The 25026-nt window shown below is 40.4% G+C and overlaps 2 protein-coding genes across 3 annotated transcripts in view; both read right to left on the reverse strand.

The window, feature by feature from the left end:
• Window positions 1-1092: 1092 nt before the first annotated feature.
• Window positions 1093-19810, reverse strand: SLC35E3 (solute carrier family 35 member E3). 2 transcript variants are annotated; one of them, XM_070409768.1, is made up of 5 exons: window positions 19275-19810; window positions 18300-18410; window positions 14138-14296; window positions 8116-8198; window positions 1093-4203 (listed from the first exon to the last, which is right to left on the reverse strand). In XM_070409768.1, exons 1-5 carry the CDS (start codon window positions 19674-19676, stop codon window positions 4017-4019), a joined length of 942 nt encoding a protein of 313 aa, XP_070265869.1. In that variant the 5' UTR covers window positions 19677-19810; the 3' UTR covers window positions 1093-4016. The 2 variants fall into 2 exon arrangements, with proteins under 2 accessions (XP_070265869.1, XP_070265870.1); XM_070409769.1 differs by lacking the exon at window positions 18300-18410.
• A 4737-nt stretch (window positions 19811-24547) lies between these two features.
• Window positions 24548-25026, reverse strand: part of NUP107 (nucleoporin 107) — a 47714-nt gene continuing 47235 nt past the window's right edge. The window contains exon 28 of the mRNA XM_070409771.1: window positions 24548-24958. Within this exon, the coding sequence (XP_070265872.1) occupies window positions 24851-24958 (108 nt within the window). The 3' untranslated portion in view covers window positions 24548-24850. The remainder of the gene's footprint in view (window positions 24959-25026) is intronic.

A 25026-nucleotide genomic window follows, 5' to 3' on the forward strand; every position in this document is an offset into this window, starting at 1 on the left:
TCCAGGCTCATGTCACACTCTATCTCTCCCCTTCCCTATACTCCATCCTTTTTGCAGTTCTTTACACTCATAATTCCTCCCACCAATGGGCCTCTGTATGTGCTATGCCCTTTTACCAGAAATGCAGTCCTCTCCCTTTGCTTAGCCAACTTCTATGCATTCATCAGATTTCAGCTCAACCATCCTTTCCACGTGGGTGCCTTCACTGACAGCCAATCCTGGGCCAGGTTATTTGGTTATATGCTCCAGAGAACCATGTTCTCTTCAGCATAATAAACTCAGTTTGTTTTTATTTAATTAATGTCTATCTTTTCTGCTAGACAGATGTCTCTTGGAAACAGAGCTGTCTTTGCACAGTGCCTAGCACAGTACCTGGTACATAACACACATTCAGTAAAACTTTGTTGAGTGAATGAAATTATTGTGTTCCTAATGTTCGCAAGTATAATCCAGTTCAAGTTTGGAAACAGAAATGCAAAACAGGGTATGTTTAATAAACCTGATTTCCATTCTTTTAATCAGACTTTCACCTTTGGCCATTCTGCATATTCACTCACTCAACTATTGACTGACAGAGCCAATGTGAAGTGCTTGATTAATGCTATTGTTCTTAGATAAATTAAAAAAAAAAAAAGATATCTAATGAGCCTGGCCAGTGTGGCTCAGTAGTTGAACCAGGTCAGGGTTTAATTCCCAGGTCAGGGTTTAATTCCCAGACAGGGCATATGCCCAGGTTGCAGGCTTGATCCCCAGTAGGGGGCATGCAGGAGGCAGCCGATCAATGATTCTCTCTTATCCTTGATGTTTCTACATCTCTTTCCCTCTCCCTTCCTCTCTGAGGTCAATAAAAATATATTTAAATAAGTAAATAAATATAGCAAAGTGTAAAAAGTATTTTTAAAGATGAAACAGGAGAAAGCTTGGTTCATTTTAGAGAGAGATTCCTCCTTTGGGTTATTTTAAAAGGGACAATAGGATTTCGCTTCATTAGATTCCGCATATTTGGGAGCTGGACAGGCCAGCGTTCCCACCGTACATACACAGTGTGCGATGCTATCATTCTTCCACGGGTTCTAATACACAACACGAAAGTGAAAACATCAGGTTCTCTTTATTTTACAGGTAAACACTGAAAGTCCAGTCATGTAACATAGGATAAAAAACAAGTGCAGTTATATCTGTAACAGGATGGCGGCGTCCTCTACAGCACCAAGCTTCCAGTGTGCCTCTAGGCTGGTCCTGGTCATCTGGAACATTTTCCCTGGGAATTTCCTTCCTTGTCAATGGGAAGACCGTCTTCAGGGTCAAATCTGTTCACCAGCCTCTAGGTCCAGGAGTACACATTTTATTCACTTACATATATGTACCCCTCCAACTTTCTCACTGCATTCCTACTGACATCAGTCATTCATTATAACCCTTCCCCAACATTTACTATAACCCCCCCCCCCCCAACTTGTATTTACAGTTAAGGAGAATGTGTACATGGCACAGGTTAACTCAGCTGCTAGTGCACAGACACCACATGATCCTCACTGTGCTGACATACTTTTCCCCAGCTTTGGGGAAATAATTATGTACACAGAGAACCGCAGTTGACAAACAATGCCTGAGGCTCATCTGCTAAGACAAATTGTTCTGTACTTCTTAGCACAGTAAGATACATTTTCAGAAACTGAGAACCAAAGATTATTTAAAACACAAGCAGAAAAATCACACATACTAATCATACAACAGATTGACTGATAACACTGAAATTCTGTCAAAATAGATTTTCCTTGAGGCTTTCATTTCAAACAAGTCAGGAAAAAAAAATCCTAAAAAACCCACATGGCTTTGTCCTCTTAAGAGTTGCTTTCTCATTTAAAGTTTAAAAATAATATTTAGAAAAAGAATTATTTATTACAAGAGGGTTTATCTGTCTCAGTCAACTCATTGTGAGAGGTTAACAACAATTGCTTTTAATGTTCTAATGTCAAGAAGTTGGAAGGCAGAAATAAATTTTGCAATTAAATATATGGCACTATGTATCTCCTAGGGTGGGACTTTTTTATTTCCCCTATAGCCTAATTTAAAAAAAAATTATTCCTGTCCTGGCTGGTGTGGCTCAGTTGGTTAAACGTTGTCCTGTGCACCAAAAAGTGGCAGTTCGATTCCTGGTCAGGGCACATATCCAGGTTCTGGGTTCGATCCCTGGTCAGGGTGTGTTTGAAAGGCATTGATCAATGTTTCTCTGTCCCAGTGTTGTTTCTCTCTCTCTCCCTTCCTCTCTTTAAATATCAATAACATTTAAGAAAAAAAATTAAAATTAAAAATTGATTCCTTTAAAAACTCATAGAACTAAACATTGATCATTTTTCTACTTCTCTTTCAAATATTTCCTAACATTTTCACCAAGTTTTTGCTTCGTGTTTGGATAGCATTTGCCATGACCTTTGTGTAAGAATTTTCCTCAGCCACCTTAAGGCTGGACAGTCCACTCCAGATACTCAAGGCAAAGGAAGCCCCACTAATGCCTCAAATGGGGGCTGGGGTGACTGGGGCAGTAGGAAGTAACAGCAGAGGGGTGGTATTAAGAAATTACTATCATGAGCTCAGTTGGCTGGAGCATCATCCTGTACAGCGGAAGGTTGTGGGTTCCATTCCTGGTCAGGGTACATACCTGGGTTGTAGGTTCAGTCCCTGGGGCACATATGGGAGGCAACCAATTGATGTTTCTCTTGTACATCAATGTTCTCTCTCTCTCTCTCTCTCTCTCTCTCTCTCTCTCTCTCTCTCTCTCAAATCAATGAAAAACATATCCTTGGGTGAGGATTTAAAAAGGAGAAGAAGAAAAAAAAAAGAAATTGCCAACATGAAAGGCTCAAAGAGGCCAGGAGAACAGTTACCAAGATAATAAGAAACCTGTCCAATTCCATCTATAGTCTTTTCTTTGGGCCATTTGAACATGGAGCTATTTTGTTTTTTAACTTCACAAACCCTTTGTAGAGTTCTCTGAGAGCTTGAAAACAAGAGAATACCTATAGAAACTGTAGGGGGTTTTTTGGATAATGTATAACTTTTTACATCAATTTTCCACTGGAAAAACAGTACTATTGGAATTGGATTTTGTTTTATGGTTTTCTGTCCTACACTTTGTTTTCTATAAATTATATTTCACTAGAAGCCCGGTGCATGAAAATTCATGTACTGGGGCGGAGGGGGGGGTATCCCTCAGCCCGGCAGTCCCCTCTCACAGTCCGGGAGCCCTCAGGGGCAGGAGGCAACCCGGTGATCAGGGGAAGGTGACACCCCCATCACACCTCTGCTGCTGCCACTGCCGGCAGCGCAAGCCTCAGCTGGCCCTGGTTACCTGAGCCTCGGGTGGCCCTGGGCGGCTGGGGGGCTGAGGGAACTGGGCGCTGCCATCTTTGAGGGTGTGGCAGTCAATTAGCATATTCCCTCCTTATTGGCTGTGGACGCCGCCATCTTTGCAATGGTGTGAGGGTCAATTAGCATATTTCCTCTTTATTAGATAGGATTTCTACAAATGAATTAAGCAGGAAGTTATACTAAACCAACTAAAACAGAAATGCTAGGTTTAAATTCTGACTTGAATGCTGGCCAAAATGATAAGAGAGCTCACACTGGGGACCACCCACAAGCAAGCAGAGAAGTTCTTGAGTCCTTCTTTGGAAGAGTATGAACACTTAACTCCCAGGACACATCTGTGGTTTAGTGATATGAAGTCCTTTGTCGCTGTTACAGAACTTTAAATTCATATACTTCATTTGTTATAACCAAACCTACATACTTCATACAATCATGACCTTTGAAAAGAGGCGTGAATTAAGTTCTTAAAAATAAAGGTACTCTAACTGAAAAAGTCATATAAAATTTCCCTTTGTGTTACTTCTTGTAAACTACCATTCATTGAATTCTGCAATGTAATTTTTTTTCTTCTTTGAAAGCAACTTGCATGCTTAACATTTTTTTAGTCTTCTTGGGGTGATTTTCTTTTCTCCACAAAAAAACAATTAAGGACGTTGTACCAATTTACTCTTACTTCCTTCCTGTTCATTGAGTTTAAAGTGGGTATAGGCGAGAATGCCAAATAATGTACATAACATGCCAAGACACTGATTAACTGACAGCGGATCCTTAAATAAAACATAGCCTCCAAATAAAGTGATGCAGAACTTGAAGTGTCCAAACATGTTGTAGCTGAGGTTTTTGGATAAGGATGAAAAGGAGTAACAGGCTAGGTGCTATATTCTCTCTCTCACACACACACACACACACCCACACACACACATACATACACACACACGGGCAAGGGCTTCCTGTGGCAGGAAAGAACTGCCTGACACACAGCCGGAACAGCTAGCTGTCCACCCTGCCCCTCGTCTAAAGAACAACAGGAGCTTCAGTGAAGTGCTGGGTCAAGCCTAGTTCCACAGGTAGGTTTCAGCAATGAGCCAGTGACAGGAGACTGCGTCAGCTATTCCTGCTCACCTCTCCGAAGAGAGAAAAGGGGCTAAAACAGAAGGTTAGGAAAGGAATTCCGAGCAAGGTAGAGGGAAGACGTTTTGTTCAGCAATTTATGACTGTTTCGAAGTGCCATTTCTAATAATAACTTCCCTTGGCAAGTGAGGTGAGATGCGATGTGTAAGGCACCAGAGAGCTGCCTCAAGGCAAGCTCACCGTATGCTTATTCAGGAGGGTGTGGGGGGAGGGGAAGGAAGCAATACTGAGCCCCAATGACATGCCAGGCACTAAGCACCCTATGTGTTAGCTATAGTAATAGTTATCGGCAGCAGTATTTATGCATAATATACACTTGTCAGGTGGTGCCTGACACATCATTTCGTAGATATTACTTCCCCCATTTCATAAGTGAGGAGAGGGAGGTCCGAGAGCTCTCACACCTTGCTCAGGCCCACAGGTAGGGGCAGAGCCGGCGTGCACACCTGATCTGCCTGACCTCAAAGCCTAGGCTCTTTGCTCTGTTCTGGGGCCGACGGAGCAGCCTGGAAGTTCCTCTCGGCAGGAAAGCGCTGGCGTGTCACAGGGTTACCTGAGCTTGCCTGACCCAACAGAGGTGACTTCCTCAGAGACAGGATCTTCCAAGGATTGTCATGAGAACATGAGAACTATGCTTATTTCCAATGAGGACCTATCTTCAAGTGCACTGCCGCCACCACGTTGGCATTCCTTTATCCCCCAGCCTCTTTTAAGTAGATTATGATGTGTTAAAGATATTTATACATGAGGGAAGGCTAAGTTAAAAAAATTCTTCAGTGAATCCTTTTGTCAATAAAAAGAGGAGCAGCTATACTTGGTATTTACAATTCCTCTCTCCAATTTCCCACTCGTTAACTTTCACTTCGGCACCCTGAAAGCTCTTCTCAAAACTGTCAGGACCTCCGCCTTGTGAACCCCCTCCATGGATTACCAGTCTTGCTCGCACCTGACCTGTCGGTGGCATCCCTCCTCACTTGGTTTCTGCAGCACTCTCCTTCCTTTCCACCTCGGTCGCGCCTTCCCTGTCTCTTCCACCTGGCTCCTCTCATCCCTCTGAGCTCGAAACACTGAATGGCGCAGGATTCCATCTTTGGGCGTCTTTTCTTCTACTGTTTGCTTGGCCTTCTCAACCAGTCTCACCACTTTAAACCACTGGCTCTCTCTGGACTCTCCCCAGCTAAGACCCTGAGCTTCCAGACTTGTTCACCCAAAACTGAGCATGCGCTGTTCCTCCCCACCCCCAAACCTCAGGGCTGTCCCATCCCCGCTGATGGTAACTCCATCCCACCATGTGCTCAGGACAAAACCAAAGGAGTCCACCTTGTTTTCCCTCATATTCTCCACATCCAATTTGTCAGAAAAACCTGTTGGTTCTACTTAAATATATCCAGCCCTGGCCAGTGTGGCTCAGTTGGTTGGGCGTCTTCCCATGCACTGAAAGGTCACTGGTTCAATTCCCAGTCAGGGCACATGCCACGGTTGAGGGCTCGATCCCTGGTAGGGCGTGTGCAGGAGGCAGCCGATTGATATTCTGCTCTCACGTCAATGTTTCTCCCTCTCCCTCTCCTTTCCTCTCTTTCTAAGAAAAATCAATAAAAATATTTTAAGAAATATCCAGAATCCAATAACGTCTCACTGTATCCACTGCTACCACCCTGGAACCAAACCACTGTTACTTCTAAATTAGAATATTGCAATGGCCTCGACAATTTCCTTTCCTGCCCTGCTTCGTGCAGTCCAGTGGTTTGGTTCAATGGTAGCAGTGGATATAGTGAGGGGTGGACTCTGCCACCTAGACAAGGTCTGATACATAACTGGGGACAGGGAGTGCTACTGGCATCTACAGAGGCCAGGGACCCTGCCAAACATTCTACGATGCACAGGACGGCCCCTGCAACAAAGAGTTGTCTGGTCAAAAAGGCCAATAGCACTGATTTGGGAAACCCTGCTTTACTCTATTCTTGACACGGTGGACCAGAGTGACCTTATTAGAACATAAGTAAAATCATGTCATTTCTCTGCTCAAAACTCCAGCAGCTTCCCTTCTCACTCAGAGGGATGGTCCTTCTGGAAGAGCTCTGCCCCACCTGGCTCCTCACCTCTCAGTCCTACTACACACCTCTCTCTGCGCTTCCTGCTCCGACCACAAGGGCCCCCTTGTTGCTCCTTTGGGCTCCTCACCCAATGCTCCTTTGTTCCTCGCCTAAAATGTTATTCATCCTGATCTGCCTAGTAACCTCTTTCCCTTCAGGTCTTTACTCAAAAGTCCCCTTCTTACAGAGGCCTTCCTGACTTCTCCTAAAATTTCACTCTGTCCGCAACATTCCGTATCCTCATCCCTGCTTTATTTTTTCTCCCTGGCACTTAACACTATCTAACACAAATCTGTATATTTTCTTTTTGTGTTTTGTTGATAGTCTATTTAAGCCCATGAGAGCAAAGATTTTTGTCTATGTCATTACATCTCCAGTGCCTGACATATAGTAGATATTCAATATGTAAACAGAAAGTCAATGAACAGTTTACAGTGGGTGTTCAATAAATGTTTGTTGAATGCATAAATGTTCTTATTAAGGGCACACACTTGGATGCCTTGACGTGGCAGCATGGTGCAGGAGTTTGGGGACCAGACTGCATGGTTTGAAATCTAGATGCAGCACTTCTCAGCTACACGACCTCAAGTTATTGACACTCTCTGCACCTCAACTTCCTCCTCTGCAAAATAAAGTAATAGAATTTACCTCACAGAGCTGCTGTGAGAACTAAATGCCTAACATACCCACGGTGATTGGAAAAGTACCTGGCACAAAATAAACATTTATTAAGTGTTGTTCTTTTAAAAAAAATGATTATTATTGCTGTTATTTATTGATAGTTGGCAAGTAGGATGCTTTTTTACTTTGATGACATCAGTGTTCACTCACTTATATAAATCAGTCCACTATGACATAACATTGCTAAACTACCTCTCTGATGTAAAGAAGTCCATTCTTTGCATTTGCCTAAGAGTGGAGCAAAGTGAAATGAGAAAAGAAACAGAATGACAAGCAGAATGTTAAGAACTGGTAGTTGAGTTTGATTCAGACCTTCAGGGTATGACTTCATTTCTTAAATACTGAGAAAAACAGGCACACCCATATCCACATACGTACAAAAACATATGCTAGAATTCAGAGGTCACATGCCAATTTCAGAGGCCTGGTTATATTTTGTTATGTGGATAACCACACCTCTACTTTATTACTATAGATAACTGAGACTTGACTGAAGACCCAAGCATCCATCCCATTATTCAACCCACAAACATTTATTTAACCCCACTGTGCAAGAAATGGTTTTCTATGTTAATTTTGATAAGGGAAATGGTCATCTATGACATGAGAAAATGAAAGAATGTTCATGATACAGAAAGCTAATGCATTTTCCCAGTTCGCATTTCTTTAAGTTTCTACAGACTTTAGTGTGGAATGAGATGATTAATGATTAAAAATAACTCACTCTACTCAAATTAGGCCATGCAATAGTAATGGTCAGACTCAAGGAAGTTAATGTGATGGTGTTTTAGAAAAATATAAAAGACTATGCATTTTTAAGTCATTAGAAAAAGGATACGTGACTGGTGAAGTGTTTCCAATGATCCAATAAATTGATAAGTTCACCATGAAAGCTATTACTCCAGATAGAAGCACCATAAGCTACAAACAAAGCAAAAGAATCATTAATGCAGCTTCAATCATTATAATCTTCAAGTGAAAATACATTTCATTAAGCATTTCTAAAAACTCAAATATCAACCATTAGGAACAAAATTTTTAAAAAGAATCAATTTAAACCCTGGCCAATGTGGCTCAATCGGTTGGGCGTTGTCCCTTACACTAGGAGGCTGCCGGTTTGTTTCCTGTTCAAGGGCACAAACTTAGATTTGGGGCTAGATCCTCAGTAGGGGGTATGCAGGAGGCAGCTGATCATCGATGTTGTGCTCTCACATTAATGTTTCTCTCTATCTTCCTCTCCCTCTCTCTAAAAATCAATAAACTATTCTTTTGGTTGGTTTTTTTTTTTTTTTAAAGAATCAATTTGAAAGACAACAAGAATTGAAGGTAAAAGAATAGAATAAATAATATTCAGAAATGTAATTTTGTCTAAAAAAACTGAAAGGAAAATCTATACTAATAATAGAGGAATGTGTAAATTGTCCGGGATGCTGTCATGTAAGGACCAATGGGGGGAGGTGGGCCGAGGCGGAGAGCTCTCAGCACACCTGTGCCTCGGGTCCAAAGGGCGAGGAGAGGAAGGGAGAATGGACAGGCAATTAAGGGGATCAGGCCAGGAGAGGAGAGCAGATAGGCAGTTAGGGGGATCAGGCCAGGAGGGGAGAGCAGTTAGGCTGTTAGGGCAATCAGGCCAGGAGGGGAGAGCAGATAGGGGGACCAGGCCAACAGGGGAGAGCAGTTAGGCAGTTAGTGGGATCAGGCCAGGAGGGGAGAGGAGTTAGGGGGATCAGGCTGGCAGGAGAAAGCAGTCAGGGCCATCAGGCCAGCAGGGGAGCAGTTAGGGGCATGAGGCAGACAGGTAGGTGAGCGGTTAGGAGCCAGTGGTTCTGGATTTTGAGAGGGATCCCGGATTGGAGAGAGTGCAGGCCAGGCTGAGGGACCCCCCTCCCTGTGCATGAATTTCATACACGGGGCCTCAAGTTCTCCAATAATATCCTGCCTCTGAATGTGAATATCCAAGTTCATTTTCTTATCCATCTGAAGAAAAATAACTTTTAAAAAAAATTTATTATTATGAAAGTAATACATGTTTAGCATAGAAAACTCAGAAAATAAAGATACACATAAAATAATTCTTATAATCCCAACCATCAACCACTGTTAATACTTTAGCATTTTTCTTCCAGATCTTTCTTCTATTGAATTGCTCATATTTGTTCTTATTTAAATTAAATCAATATGTATTCATTGGATATCTACAAAACGAGGCCACGGCTTGTGAGGAAGACAGTATGTTCTTGTCCTCAAAGAGCTTAGAAAACACTTAAGGACACAAAGTCATGGTAATCATAGCTTACACTTACATAGTCATTATTATGTGCCAAGAATTGTCCTAAATGTTTTACATATATTACTTCATTTAATCCTCACAAACCCCATGAGGTAGTAAAATATTATCCCTTTTATAGACGAGAAAACAGGACACAGTGAGGTGAAGTAATCTGCCTGAGACCACACAGCCAGGAAGTGGCGGGCTGAGATTTAAACCCAGCATTCTGGTAATGGAGACCTTGCTCTTAACCCACTTTCTTATGCTACCTCTTAGCCACATGAAAGTGAGAGTGCAATGCAAGATTTCTGGCTCAGGCAATAAAAGAATATGAGCTACCTCACTTATAGGCAAACAGACAACATAGATTCTATATGAATCTCTAGGCAGGACACACCATTTTGGGCTGGGATAATGAGAAAAGTCTTTGGATTTCAAATGTATGTGTCCATTAAAGAAAAAAGAGGGGGCGGGGTTTCAAGCAGAGGGAACAGTATGGGTCAAAGCACGGGGGCATGAAAACAAAAGGTACATACATAGCAGAGTGAGTAAGACAACTTGGCTGAGGACTGGGGAACAAAGTGGGCGGAACCACTGTATACGTATACAGCATTCTGTTCAAACCTATCTCACACTTTTATTTTAAAAGTTATAAAGTCATTTTTTTTATTTCTAAAATAAGAGAGTTTAGATAAAATATTAGTTATGATTTGAATTAGTAAGTAGTTTACATTCCAAAGAGATGAATAAGTCATATTTGAAGATTCTTTCTGTCTCATGTGGGTTTTTTCAGTTTCAGATCAGCACAGTCATAAGAGGCCTAGTGGAGTTGGATTTGTGTCTTACTTAGGTAAAAAGAGTAATCTGTCATTTGTTTAATAAAAGTGAGGCCCATTACGTTTTCTTTCTTTATCTTATTTTTTTTATTAAATTGATTGGGGTGACACTGGTCATAAATTTTCAATTAAGAGAAACTTGCTCCTTAAATATTTTTAAAAATATATATATTATTGACTTTTACAGAGAGAAAGGGAGAGGAATAGAAAGTTAAAACATTGATGAGAGAGAAACATCCATCAGCTGCCTCCTGTACGCCTCCTACTGGGGATCGAACTCGCAACCAAGATACATGCCCTTGACCAGAATCGAACTCTGGACCTTTCAGTCCGAGGGCCGATGCTCTGTCCTCTGAGCCAAACTGGTTAGGGCAACTCCTTGAAGATTTTAAAAACTGTTTCTAGAAATATATCATTGTTAATTTTACTGAGTTCACAGCATGTCACATACTTAGTCTTGATGACTTAGCATTAAAAATACAATTATAAGCTCTACTTTGAGGCAATGATGCCCTCTAGGGACATTAAAGAAGGAAGGTGACTTTCCCTTACTTAAATGGCCTTGGACTGCTGTGCACTAAGTTTCTTTGACTTGCCTTATGGTTTTTCTGCTGCTCTCTTCTTTCAAATCTGTCAGAGGACCTATGGCAAAAAACCTCTCCCTTTCTAATTTAACACTTGGAGTGGGGGAAACGAGTTAAGTCAGCTCGCGTGAATTGCGCGTACTCCGCGGGAGCCGTCTTAACTCGGTTCATATAGATTTGCGGTGGAGTGCGGGAAACGTGTAAACTCGGGCCGATTGTAACTGCATATTACCAAATATTTGTTTGTTTGCCGTTCACAAAGATACCTACCTGCGTATGCGAACCGTTTCATACCCATTGGGGTAATAGGTATCATAAAAATCCCTGATTTTGCGCGGGAAACCTAAATAATTGCCCGCGCCATCTTATATTTTGGCGGGAAATTCACCCCACACCGGAGTGTTAAGATGTCTACGCTGCAATGGTTTGAAGACCAGATCACTAAGATGTTTAGAACTTTTGTAAGATTAACAGGAAATATCTGACAGAGGGGACAGCAATTTCTACTTTGGAAAAAAGGGTTTGTGTTGGTGGGGGCTTGCCCGGGGTGGGAATGGCTGGCAGGGGGAGGGAGGGGTGTCAAGAGGGAAAAAGGAGACATACGTAAAATTTTAGACAAATAAAGAAGGGGATTTATGTCAAAGCATGTGAATTTAAAACAACTATCAATCTGCTTACAGGCAGCACAGTGGACTGGTTAAGAATATGGACTTTGGAGCCAGAAAGCATAGATTCAAATTCTAGCTCTGCTTACTAGCTGTAGGATCTCAAGTCAGTTACTTAACTCTCTGTCTCTGTTTCCTCATCAGTCAATATAGGGAGAAAATAGCATAGATCCACACAGTAAAATTGTTATAAGCAAGTTAATATTTGCAAAGTGCTTAGAACAGAGCCTAAAATAGACTGAGGGTTATGAAAGTTTGATAAGTTAACACCACTAACAAAAAAAGACATTCCTATTGACTGTGTTCCAAAGGTTACACAGGAAGCAGACGTTCCTTCCCTAAGTGGGGGATTATACTTTCTAACTTAAAATATCACCAAAGTACTATCCCTTTGATCTGGCAATTCTACTCTTAGGATTCTATTTCATTAAAAAAAAGTACCAGTTCACCCTAGCCGGTTTGGCTCAGTGGATAGAGCATCGGCCTGTGAACTGAAGGGTCCCAGGTTCAATTCTGGTCAAGGGCACATGCCTGGGTTGTGGGCTCGATCCCCAGGAGAGGGTGTGCAGGAGGCAGCCGATCAATGATTCTCTCTCATCATTGATGTTTTTATCTCTCTCTCTCCCTTCCTCTCTGATATCAATAAAATATATATATATTTAAAAAAGAGTTACTTTAAAAAAAGATACTTTCATGAGATATTACATGAGAAAAGTTAGATACAGAAAATCATGTGATATGATGCCATTTTTGTAAGCAAACAAACGTTTATTTATGTATAAATACATGTGTGCTTTGTATATGTTGATATATAGGTATGTATACCAAGGAGAAAAATATGAAACAACAAATACTAAAAGTTGACATGTTTTACTTCAAGGGACAGGAATGGGATAATAATATGTGGAAGTGTGCATGGGGAAAAGGAATCCATTATGAAAAAAAAAAGCATATATGGTAAGGATCCATGCATATAAAATTATATATCCACACATACAAACACACATACGTGTGTGTCTATGTATCTGAAAAATAGATAGATGAAATAATCACAAAACTGATAAAGGTGATTATCTTGGTTTTAGAGGACCTTCACTTTCTTTATACTTTTATGTATGTTCAAAATCTATACAATGACCATGTACTATTTATATTATCAAACAAATCCAAGCAGCAAGTGAAAGTTAACTATAAGGGAGCTCCCCTAAGACTGTCAGCTGATTTCTCAACAGAAACATTTCAGGCCAGTAGGAAATGGCACAAAATATTCAAAGTGATGAAAAGCAAGGGCCTACAACCAAGACTACTCTACCCCACAAGGCTATCAGTTAAAATTAAAGGAGAAATAAAGAGCTTTCCAGGTAAGAAAAAGCTAAAGAAGTTCATTACCACTAAACCAACATTATAAGAAATGTTGCCCTAACAGGTTTGGCTCAGTGGATGGAACGTCGGCCTGTGGACTGAAGAGTCCCAGGTTCAATTCCTGTCAAGGGCATGTACCTTGGTTGCGGGCACATCCCCAGTAGGGGGTGTGCAAGAGGCAGCTGATCAATGTTTCTCTCTCATCGATGTTTCTAACTCTCTATCCCTCTCCCTTCCTCTCTGTAAAAAATCAATAATATATATATATATATATATTTTTTAAATATATTTTATTGATTTTTTACAGAGAGGAAGGGAGAGAGATAGAGAGTCAGAAACATCGATGAGAGAGAAACATCGATCAGCTGCCTCCTGCACATTCCCCACTGGGGACGTGCTCACAACCAAGGTACATGCCCTTGACCGGAATCGAACCCGGGACCCTTCAGTCCATAGGCCGACGCTCTATCCACTGAGCCAAACCGGTTTCGGCAATAAAATATATTTTAAAAAAAGAGAAAGAAATGTTAATGGACTTCTTTAAGAAGAAAGAAGATAAAAACAAAATCAATAAGCCTATATTTTCACTGTAAAAAAGTAAAATAGAAGTAGGTGCCCGAATTATTTGTGGGCTATAGCTTTGAGTGGTCAGAACAGTAATCAGGCATTAGCAGACCTAAATTTTAGGCCTGGTTTTGTCACTATCTGTCTGACCCTAAGCAAGTCCCTTAATCTTCATGCCTCAGTTTCTTCATCTAAAAAATAATCCTTACACCAAACCAGTTTGGCTCAGTGGATAGAGCGTCAGCCTGCAGACTGAAAGGTCACAGGTTTGATTCCGGTCAAGGGCATGTACCTTGGTTGCGGGCACATCCCCAGTAGGAGGTGTGCAGGAGGCAGCTGGTCGATGTTTCTCTCTCATCGATGTTTCTAACTCTCTATCCCTCTCCCTTCCTCTCTGTAAAAAATCAATAAAATATATTTTTAAAAAAATAATCCTTACTTTGTTTCCCTGAAAGGATAATGATGAATATTAAATATGAGGATGGATCTGAAACACTGCTCTGAACATTAAAATTGCATTAGTAATGGAGGGATTTTTATTATTTTGTTTCTTAGACACAAAAAAACAATTAGAACTCACCAAAGCAGAAACTGACCAGGGGCTGAAGAGTCCTCCTTCTCCAAACAGTGGCTCAAAGAAGGGCACTGCAACCAGCAACATGCCCGATGACATTGGAGCCTGGTAGTACAGCAGCTGCATTGAGTTAACTTGCAATTCATGCTGTTTGGCTCCTACCCACTGAAAATTAGGAGATAAAACCAGTTAGGCAGAAAAAAAATAGTATTACTCACTATAAAGCAAAGATGCAACTCTAGCCACAAAGATGGAAATGTGGGGCACAGGGCTGGGGGAAGAGGAAATGCCTGATTATTCTACAAAATTTCAAAGATCAATAACATATACAAATGTTCTTAAAGCATCGTGGATGAGAAGAGCTTTATTAATTCAGTGTCTGATCATGTATTTTCTTTTTTTTTTTTCATTTTAGTTTTTTTTTCTTTCTTTTGATCATGTATTTTCTTCTGAATTATAAAGAAGAAGAAAAAGATCCTCTCTTCCCTCCTGATTCTAGTATGCAGGGATATCCATGCATACATGAGCCCACAAGCATAAGAGATCTCAGGAAAATATGTCAGGAATGGAAATTTTGGTCATTAGTAGGAATACAGATGCAGTGTACGACTTCATTTCTTTCTAAAATGCGCCCCCACAAAAAAACTGGGGGAAAGGGCAGACCAATTAGAGACAGACAGGAACCTCAGTTACCCCAGGTGGCTGCCAATGTATGTGGCTAGAAAGGTGTGTGAGGTCTTTCAATTCACTTTAAAAAGCCCCATCAATGGTAAAAGGACTGAGGTCTTTCAATTCCTCTTTATGGATGACTTTTCTGTGGGTAATCTCCCACTAATACACGTCGAGAAATGAGATGATCACAAACCCTAAACAACTATGTCATTCAGCAGAATCAGCACCTCAAAGCCAAATCCCACCAGTCCTCTAAATGCTTCACAATTATAACTGCTTAAAGAAAGCTTGATGGGGCGGTTTGAATAAGATCTGGCAAAAACAGCCAGGCCTTTGAATAACTGCTCCTACATAATTCTTTTTCCTGTCGGTCTGGGTATCCCATTACATATACTCTAAGTCTATAGAAATCCACCAACACAAAAATAAAAGAGCAGGAAATCTGACACATACTCCTGCCAGCCTTAACTCACAGTCTTCTGTGACCATGAAGGACAAAGAATTGATTCTTCTGCTGCTGGATCCTTGGGGCACCGCGGTGAGCAAAAACGAAGGCAGAGTGTACCCCTGTCCCTCTGGCAGCCTCGCCAGGCAGCTGGGTATCTCTGACACAGACCCGCCTGGAGAGTCAGGGCCTCTACTTCCTCTTCTTGCAGCGCAGCCTGGCTTCTGCCCACCACCCCTCTAATGCAACTGCTCCCTCAAAGGGCACCATCACCTCCAGTAGCTCCATCCAAAGAACTCCCTTCCAATCTCCTCCTGCTGGAGCTCTCTGCAGAATCTGAAAATTTCTCTTGGAAGAACCTGACCTCTGGTTTGCACTGCTTCCTTCCTCACCCCTTCCTTCACTTACTGTTTTTAAGGTTGGTGTCTGGCCTTCCTCTTTTAACTCCCTAACTGATTTCTATTACTATCTGCTGACATCTATAGCTCTGACTTCTTCCCTTGAGCATCCTTAAGCTCACATCTTCAACAGTTTATGAGTCATCCTCACCTGAAAGCATGTCAAACTCGCAGCTGGTGGGCCACATGCCTTGTATATTTAAAGAGGAAAATTCCTTTTACCATCAACGGGGCTTTTTAAAGTGAATTGAAAGACCTCACACACCTTTCTAGCCACATTTATTTAAACGAGGCATGCGGCCCGCCTGTTCCGAGTTTGACATGCTTGAATCAGGACTTGTTTAAAATCAAGCTCATTTCTTCCTCCCCCAAATTAATTCCTCTTGCGTTGCTCCAATAATTGATATAATCTCCTCCAAGGATCAGACTCCTTGCTTTCCTTGCTCTCACATTCAGTCAGGTCCCACTCATTCTTTCTTTAAAAGGTTTCTGGAGTGTTTTCCCTGACCTATTCCACTACCACTGTGCTTCATCAGCACCCTCCTGTCTTCTCCTTGAACCATGGAGAGCTTCCGAATGGTTACCCTTCCTTCCCTCTCTTATTCATTCTTCATTACCATGAGTTAATTTTCTAAAACACAGGGAATGATCAAGTGACTCTCCTATCCACACTCCTTTCCTGCTGCCTGCAGGGTGAAGAGCACACTTCCTTCTCATGACAGCTAAGAGTCTGCCATCTGGTCCCACCCACCCCTACGCCTTGTCCTTCCACAACAGTCTCACCAAACAAATCAAGTTCTCCAAGAATGCTCCATCACTGCAAAGAAAGACCTCTGCTACATTTATTTGCTAAGCAAATTCGTCTGTTCTTCAATGCAAATTGTTCACGTTTCTATGAAGACTTAACCCACCACCTTCTGGGGTAGAACTGCCACTTCCTCCCTGGTGTACCTCAGAACTTTCCTCATACCCTGAGCTATCCTACTTGTGATCAGCTGTCTAAATGTGTTTCTACAATACTGGATTATAGCTGCTTTTCATCTTTGTATCCTCAAGGCTAAGCATAAAGCAGAAGAAATGTCTGCTGAATGAATCAACAGTCTTTCCACAACAGTATTTCTACAAAGCTGACCACTCATCTTTTAACTCCTTTTAATGCCCCAGCAGAAATAACTGAGAAATTATACCTGGATACAATGGGAAAATGCAACTTTCTTTAAAATGAATTTTGGAGAAATATACCTATTTTGTAACAGTACTTTTACCACTTACTAATAATGAAGAACTCTGCCCATTTGTTAGTCTACAATCATTCCTTAGTCACTCTCATTTCAAATATCCACCTGAGATATCGAATTCTTTGATTCTAATCTATAACATGTTGGGACTTGTGTGGACAAAAATGTTCATATTGGCATGAACAGTGAGTGCTCTGAATTTAAATTATATATAGTGAATACAAGAAAGTCTAATGTTCAACAAAATTTCTTGCCATATTTAATAAATATTTAATCCATACTGGGCAAAAAAAAAAAAAGTTCATTTAGCAGAAAAGAATGCTCACTTACTTTATCTAAAACAAAATTTAAACTCACTGCAGTACACCCAGTATAATGTTCTTAAAGCACAAAGCTGAGCTTCCTCTGGTTACTCTCTGCAGTAAAAGATAATTTCTGGGAGCCAAGTGACAAGACTGAGTGGGTGCTCATCCTTTCATACCACTGGTGTCTTTTTCATATTGCTTCTCTGCCACTAAAATATGTATTCAACCCCAGAATGTTTACATAACAATGTTTCTGAAATGATCAGTATTATAAAGTTTAAGATGCTAAGGCTGTATCATTAAACTTCTAACACTCAGTAAGAATGCCTTAGTTCATAACTAGTAAATGTTTGCAAGAAAAGTAAAATTGGTTACACATTTTGACTCTAATTTCCCCATGCAGGCACACCCAGAATTTTCAGTCCAAGGTTTCCAGTATAGAGAAAATACTGTTTCACTGTACCCTACACCAAATTACTTCCCCGCCCGATATAAAAAACAAAAAATATACTTGTTCAGATTTTATGGTAATGAAGTAAGTGGATCCATGAGCAAATTTTTAATGAATGCCTGCTATATAGGCAAGACACTGTGCTAGTACAAGAAGTGAAATACCCATTGCTATAAAATATTGATATAAATTATTCGAAGCCAATATACAAGTTGTAACAGTAGCATATTTTTTGAGGCAAAGATTTATAAATCTGTAATTTTCCTTCCCCATTCAAATTTTTGAAAGTGTACTCACTCCTTTCATAATGTTATAATTTAAGAGTAAATGATACATGTAACCCATGAACTCAGTCCTCAAGCAAAAAGTCTTATTACTCATTTTGTGAAGAATTCCCAGAATATGCAACACCACCCCAAACTCAAACTGTTAAGCATGGGTATTATACACTTACAAACAGGTAGGTGGGTATTTGGTGAGCATCATACACCCAAGTTTCTCTGTCTCCTTTCTTCTCTTCACCTTGAGTCAGACAAGTTATGCAATGATGCTTTCTTCCTAACAGTCTATTGTCTCTATACTGTATTTTATAAACCTTGGGATACAGCTTCAATTATGAAATCTGCTAAAAAGGCACATAAAGAAAAAAAATTACCAACCACTTGATAAAGGGATGTAACTAAAACACCAAGAGCAGCAAACACCATTCCAAGGAAATTAAACTTCACATCGTAATAAGAATTTAGGATTACACCTAAAGTTATAGGAATCTGTAAAGAAAAAGAGGTAAATGTTGTTCAGATTAAGTTCAAGAGTATTCCTTTCATGGTGTCTTACAAAGTTAATTTAAAAAAAAATCACTAGGAAACAATGAACCTCTATACATTTTTCTTTTCTATTTGAAAACATTGACTGTTAATCCTGTTTCCTTAAAGTTAAATATGATAGTTCTCATTGTGTTCACATTTAATTCTATTTAAAATTTTGGGTAAAGTAATGAGTTAATGCATTGCACTTTGCAAGAAATGAATACCATATGCAGGGACATAGGAGGAAAAGAACCCTCAAATTAGTGCCTAAACAACATATAAACATAAACATGTAACAATAGCATTTGGATCTTAAATATTGTAAATTATTAAGAGCTAAGATTATTTTAGTCCATTTCCTTCTATTTATAGATGCAGAAATCACTGCAGAATGTCGCCGCTGACATAGTCTGAGCCATATTTTATCTTAAACCTTTAACGTTTATCATACATGGTTTGGCTCCTCTGGGGGAGGTGGGCTGTTTTCGGTTTGAGATTTTGCAGATATCTAATGGACTGAATTGCACCACCCAATGCAGCTTTCTTTTCTTACCGATCACAGCATTTAAGGATATCCAACAAACAGTAGTTATTAAAACGCACAAGCACACTTGTAGGCTAAGAGCCCAATGGAGTGTCAAGATGGCTTTTTTCCATCTCCCCCAAGTAAGCCTTAAACTGACATGCTCACAGATGACACGGGTTGGATTTCAAGATGATGAAAAAACGCGTGGCCCAAGGTTAAACATTCAAAATTCCCGGTGAAAAAGACAGTCCAGGAGGTGGGATGCTAGAGGAGCGCCTTGCGAAGCTGAAGCTACTCACCAGCGTGAGCTGTATTCTGGTGGAAAAGGTTTTCTTGTAGCAGAGGGTCTGGATCACTATGATCACCGGCGTGGTCATGGCCTTGGCCAGCTGATAGGTGCCGATGGTGTTGTTCTGCAGAGAAAGGTTGGTGAAGACCACGAAGCCACAGAAGCTGAGGGCCAGGAGGAGGAGCTTGGAAGGCGGCAGACTCTTGGGGGCAAAGATGTTCAGCTTCTGGCAGAGGTACAAGCCCAGCCAGGTGACCACAAAGTGCACCAGGGTCAGGCTCATGTTGGGGAAGCCGTGGTGCACATAGATCCATTTGTTGAGGAACACGATGCAGATGGACACCAGCAGGTTGAGCAGGAGCCCGGCGGCGATGCGCCCATTGCCCCTCATTCTCTCCGCCAGCGATGCCATGACCCCCACGAAGCCGGAGCCCTTCAGCCTCCGAGAGGGACGTCCGGCCTGCCTCCGGCTGTCCTTGGCCTCTTCCTCCGCGGCCGTGTTCCCGCAGCCGCTGGCTTCAGCTTCTGGCCGGCTAGAGGGTCCCAGGCGAGCAACAGCAGAGTACACATGCTCTGCCACCGCCCATTGAGCCCGCGACGACGCGGCGGCACGTCCCGCGCGCCCCGCCCCTTGCCACGTGACTCGGGGCGCCGGCGATTCCGCCCCCAGCTGGGAGCCGAGCAGCCGCTACCCTGCGCAGGCGCACTGGGCTCTTGGTGTGCAAAGCTGCTTTCTCCATTCTGTGTTCCCCCTTGATTGCCTAACCTGGACCCTGCGGGGCCCATCTGAGTTTCTTTTGATGTTTGGTATTTTCTGTGTGTCAGTTGACTCGACTTGCTAGACTGCTGCTCTCAAGCTGATGGAATGGGCTGTGCACACGGTTGGTCAGCTTTATGTATGAGACAGGTGCTGAGCAATTTTAGTCCTCCAAATGTACAGAATAGTCAGTATGATGAAACTTCATATATTCTTCATGGTTCGTAAACAATGCAGATTTTCTTTTTGTTTGTTCTTTTATTATTCTAGAAAAGTATCCATTTTACTTAAGTGTTTTAATATACTTGGTTAGAGTTGTAGATAATATTCTATCATATTTTAAATTTATTTAATCTGTTGTTATATCACTTTACTTATTCTAAACATTATGCATTTGGGGTTTCTCTGTCCCTTGATTAGCCTTGCCAGTGATCTATTTGATGGGTCTTTTCAAAGATTACTTCTACTGATTTTGTTTCAAGTCATTACTTTTTTCAGTCCAACTCCCCCCCACCCCCAACTTCCCAATCTCTTGAATAGAATGTTCAGTTTGTTTAAAGGATTTAAAGCTGTGAGTCCCCCTCCTCCCCCCCAAGAACAGCTTTGCCCACAGTCCTCTGGACAATGTAATATAATCATTGTCCTTAATTCCTAAGTCTGATTGAATTTTAAGAATTATTCAGATTTTGAGCACCTGCTTGGTGCCAAGCACTGTATTTGGCACTTGGAGATAATGGAGAGTAAAACCAATCCAGACCCTTTCTTATAGAACTTAGTGAGAGAAACCTGGTACTCAACAATTATAAACCGTAATGAATGAATGTTGTGAACAAAATATGGTCCTATGAATGTATAAGAGAATTTGATCTAAACTTGGGGAGGCAAAGGTGGCCAAGAAATTATTCAAACTAACATTTGAGAATGAGTGAAGTTAATTAGGCAAAGTCTAAAGTCTAGCTTTCTTAACATGGTCTTTCTGATATGCTTTTTTTTCCCTATCAAGCCAGCAAACTCTATCATACTGTGTTATGTGCCTTTCCATTGTATACTTATATTGCCATCCTCCCTTCCAGTTTGGACCTGCAGATCTCTACCTGATCAAGGATTTATCATCTTTACCCTCACCTGTTTTCCAATTAAAAGCCTAGGCTTTAATTAGCCTATCTTTGTTGTCTCCTTGTGATTATAGATTTGGACTGATAATCTTAGCATGGATGATAAATTATATTTTTATCATTCCTCTATTTCTTATACTGTATTTTGAAAATAGTTAAACTATGAGCTCATAGTTTAAAATATCCAGTTAACCCATTTTACACATTCAACGAGTTCCATGCCCTTTTCACTCCCCTAATAAAAGCTAGTTTATAAGAACCAGTGTGTTGTTTCCCAGGGAAGTTCCTCGTGTCATCGGGCTAAAAATAATAATTTTTAAAGTCCACTTATTTGTTCTGTCCTTAGTGCAATTGTATTATGTTTCTAAGTTAACTATTAACAATATACATAACTTGACATCATTTAAAAAAGTTAAAAATATCTAGCAGATTCCAACTGCCTGTTGGGTTAGGGTTACAATACTGTCATTCAAGGCCTCCCTTAGACTGATGCCATCTTTGACATTCATCCAATTTCCCAGTTTCAGACTTTTACCTCTCCAGGCTGATTTAGTTGGTAAGTGGCTTTATTTCCTTCAGCAAAGCACAGGAGCCGTAACCCTTATCAACCTGAAATGTGATTATCTTACTCTCATTTTTACATGTTGAAAATAGAGGTTCATGGATGTTTTCTTGCGGCTAAAATGGGATGAGGATAAGGTTCAAACCCAAATTTCTCTGGCTCCCTAACCCATTTTCTTCCTTTTTGTTATGGAAAAATGCAAACTTGTGCAAAGTTAAAACAGTATGGTAAGCCCACTTGTACCTATCACTTGGTTTCACCAACTGCCATTCTTGTTTCATGTATACTCTCTACCTTTCCATTCAGTTTTTAAAAGGTATATAACTCTTAAACTGTACAACTGTTAAAATGTTTTTTATTGATTTTTAGAGAGAGAGGGAGAGGGATAGAAATATCCATGAGAGAGAATATCATCGATCGGCTGCCTCCTGCACACCCCTTACTGGGAATCGAGCCCACAACCCAGGCATATGCCCTGACTGGGAATAAAAGTGTGACCTCTCAGTTCCTGGGTCCAAGCTCAACCGCTGAGCCACACCAGCAGGACGAATTGTACAATTTTTGACAAATGGATGCACCAATGTAATCCACACTCATTAAGCTATAGAACATTTCCGTCACCACACAAAACTCCCTAAATTCCTGCCCACACCCAAGAGGAAGCCACTGTTCTAATTTTTTCACCAGTTCTAGAACTTCATATAAATAGATCATAGTATGTACTCTTTTTGTGTCTAAGTTCTTTTGTTGAGTAGATCAATTCTTTCCTTTTTATATTGCTAAGCAGTACTATTTTTGTGTGTGTGTGTTTTCAATCTTCACCCGAGGATATGTTTTTCATTGATTCTACAGAGAGGAAGGGAGAGGGAGAGAGGGAGGGAGGGAGGGACACACACACACAGAGACGTGGATGTGAGAAACATTGAGAAGTTGCTATGCACTCCGACAGGGATTGAAACCACAACCTGGGTGTGTGCCCTGATTAGGAATTGAACCTGAGAGTCTTTAGTGTATGGGACAATGCTTAACCAAGTGAGCCACACCGGCCAAAGTAGTAGTACTGTTTTATATAAATACTAGCGGCCCGATGCACAAAATTCATGCAAGAGTAGGCCTTTGGAGCTCTGGCTTCCTCGGCCTCGCAGCCCTGGCTTCATCAGGAAGGTCGTCCGGACGGTTGTTCTGCTGTTTGGTTGATTTGCATATTATTCTTTTATTATAGATTCCACAATTTGTTTAGTCATTCTCCTAATGACAGTATATGGTATAAAGCGGGGGTCAAGTTTATTTTCCATATAGATATTCTGTTGTTCTGTCACAATTTCTCAAACTCCACCCAAATTTTTCATTTTGAAAAAATTTAAATCTATAGAAAAGTTGAGACTAGTATAATAAACATTCTTGTGCCCTTTCTGTAGATTCACTAGTAAGCATTTGGCTGTATTTGCTTTATCTTTGTAGACTTTTATTTTAAAGCCTAAACCATTTAAAATTAAAGTGTAGACTTCATGACCTTTCATTTATAAATATTTCAGCATGCATCTCTCCTACCTAGACACAATACCATTATCATACCTAAGAAAATTAATATTAATTGAATTATCCCAACTAAAATGCAATCTATTTTCTGGCTGGAATTTTGATGGGAATTATGTTAAACCTGTATATCAATTTGAGAAGGGATATCTTTACCATGTTGAGTCTTCTAGTTAATGAACATGGTGTGTCTCTCCGTTTATTTTACTCTTCTTTGGTTTCCTTCATCAGTATTTTGTAGTTTTCAACATACAAATCCTATACATGTTTTGTTAGATTTACTCTTGTTTATCAGTTCATATGGCTCTATCACATTTAAAAATGGATACATAGTAAGATATAAAAATTAAAAGGTTTTGATAAGTAAATATTTCATCTTTGGATCACTTTAGCTAGAAAATGAGGCAGAGTCCATGTCTCTATTATGATCAACAGTACACTGCTATCTGCTTTAGGTTCAGGAGGAGTACCAATACCCATTTCTGATGTAAGCCAGAATGACTCAAACTTAGCTATTTAGAAATCACCCATAGCTTCATTTAAAAAATACAAATTCTATGATCCCATTCCAGGCTTCCCGAGCCCAATGTCTCTAGAGCTGGCACCTATAAATACATATTTAACAATTCCTCAGGAGATTCAGATGATTAGCCAGTTTGGGTAGTTATTAACCTAGACCATGTTTCCTATTAGACTCACATTGTCTCTCCCTTTCTTCTCATTTATAAATCCTACACTGTAGTCAATGTGGCATATTTGCCGATTCATAACATACAGTGCTACTATTTCTCGGTCTTGCTCATACCGCTTTCCTACTCTATAGTGCCTCACCCTTCTTGTGCTTTAACTTTGCTTTTGCAAATTGAGTGCATTAACTCAGATCCCAGCCCAAACGCTACTTCCTCGGGGACCTTTTAGCTGGAAATAGTTTCTTCCTGCTCAGATTGGCTGTATTTCCTAATGGCATTTACAATGTATATTGATCGTATTTCCCCTCCTAAAAGGCTGAATTAGATTTCACTCATTTTGCATTCCTCAAGTCATTCAATTTACTGTGTGCTGGGTCCCACACCAAGTCTGTACATGCGCCATTTCAGTGGCAGGCTTGCTGAGAGTTACTAAACTGGAAATGTCTTCAAAATAAAGAAAACAATAGCTTAATATTATTTTAGAAAACATTCTTCCTATATTCATCTTCTTAGCTGTACTATTTAAAGAAATACTAAATTTTATGATGAGAAATTACACACCTGGCTTAAATCTACTTTCCATCCTCCTCATAATTTTAAGATATCAGAGTACTTATGATCATAGGAAAAAAATGGAATGGAATTTTAATTACTTATTATATAACAGAAACAATCCTGGAATTTGTAAGAAAAGATTTTAATTTTTACATAATTTTATTAATAAACACAGGGAAATACTGATATAATACACTAAAATTTCAGTGTCACCATAATATTCTGAAAAGTACAAAATTCAAATGTCTACTTTTTAAAAACATTTCTCCCCATGATAATGCAAAAGAAAAGCCCCAGTAATTACAAATATGTATATTTTACAAAAAACTCCATTTACCATGGAAATTAGTAAGATTATACAGAGTAGATGAGTTATGACTGAATTTCATATCCTAATGGGTCAAGTCCCTGGTCTAGAAGCATCAAAGAGGATTCTCTTAACTTCTGTAGCAATTTCCTTAGTTCTTCCTTAGAAAATACCTGATTTTTAAAAAAGAGAAAAATGTTAAGAATGAGAACAAAGAAGAGTAGGAACTTATAGTCAACTA

The sequence above is a fragment of the Myotis yumanensis genome, unplaced genomic scaffold, assembly GCF_028538775.1.
Source record: "Myotis yumanensis isolate MYYU_CA2020_CCGP unplaced genomic scaffold, mMyoYum1.0.hap1 SCAF_3, whole genome shotgun sequence".
NCBI lineage: Eukaryota > Metazoa > Chordata > Mammalia > Chiroptera > Vespertilionidae > Myotis > Myotis yumanensis.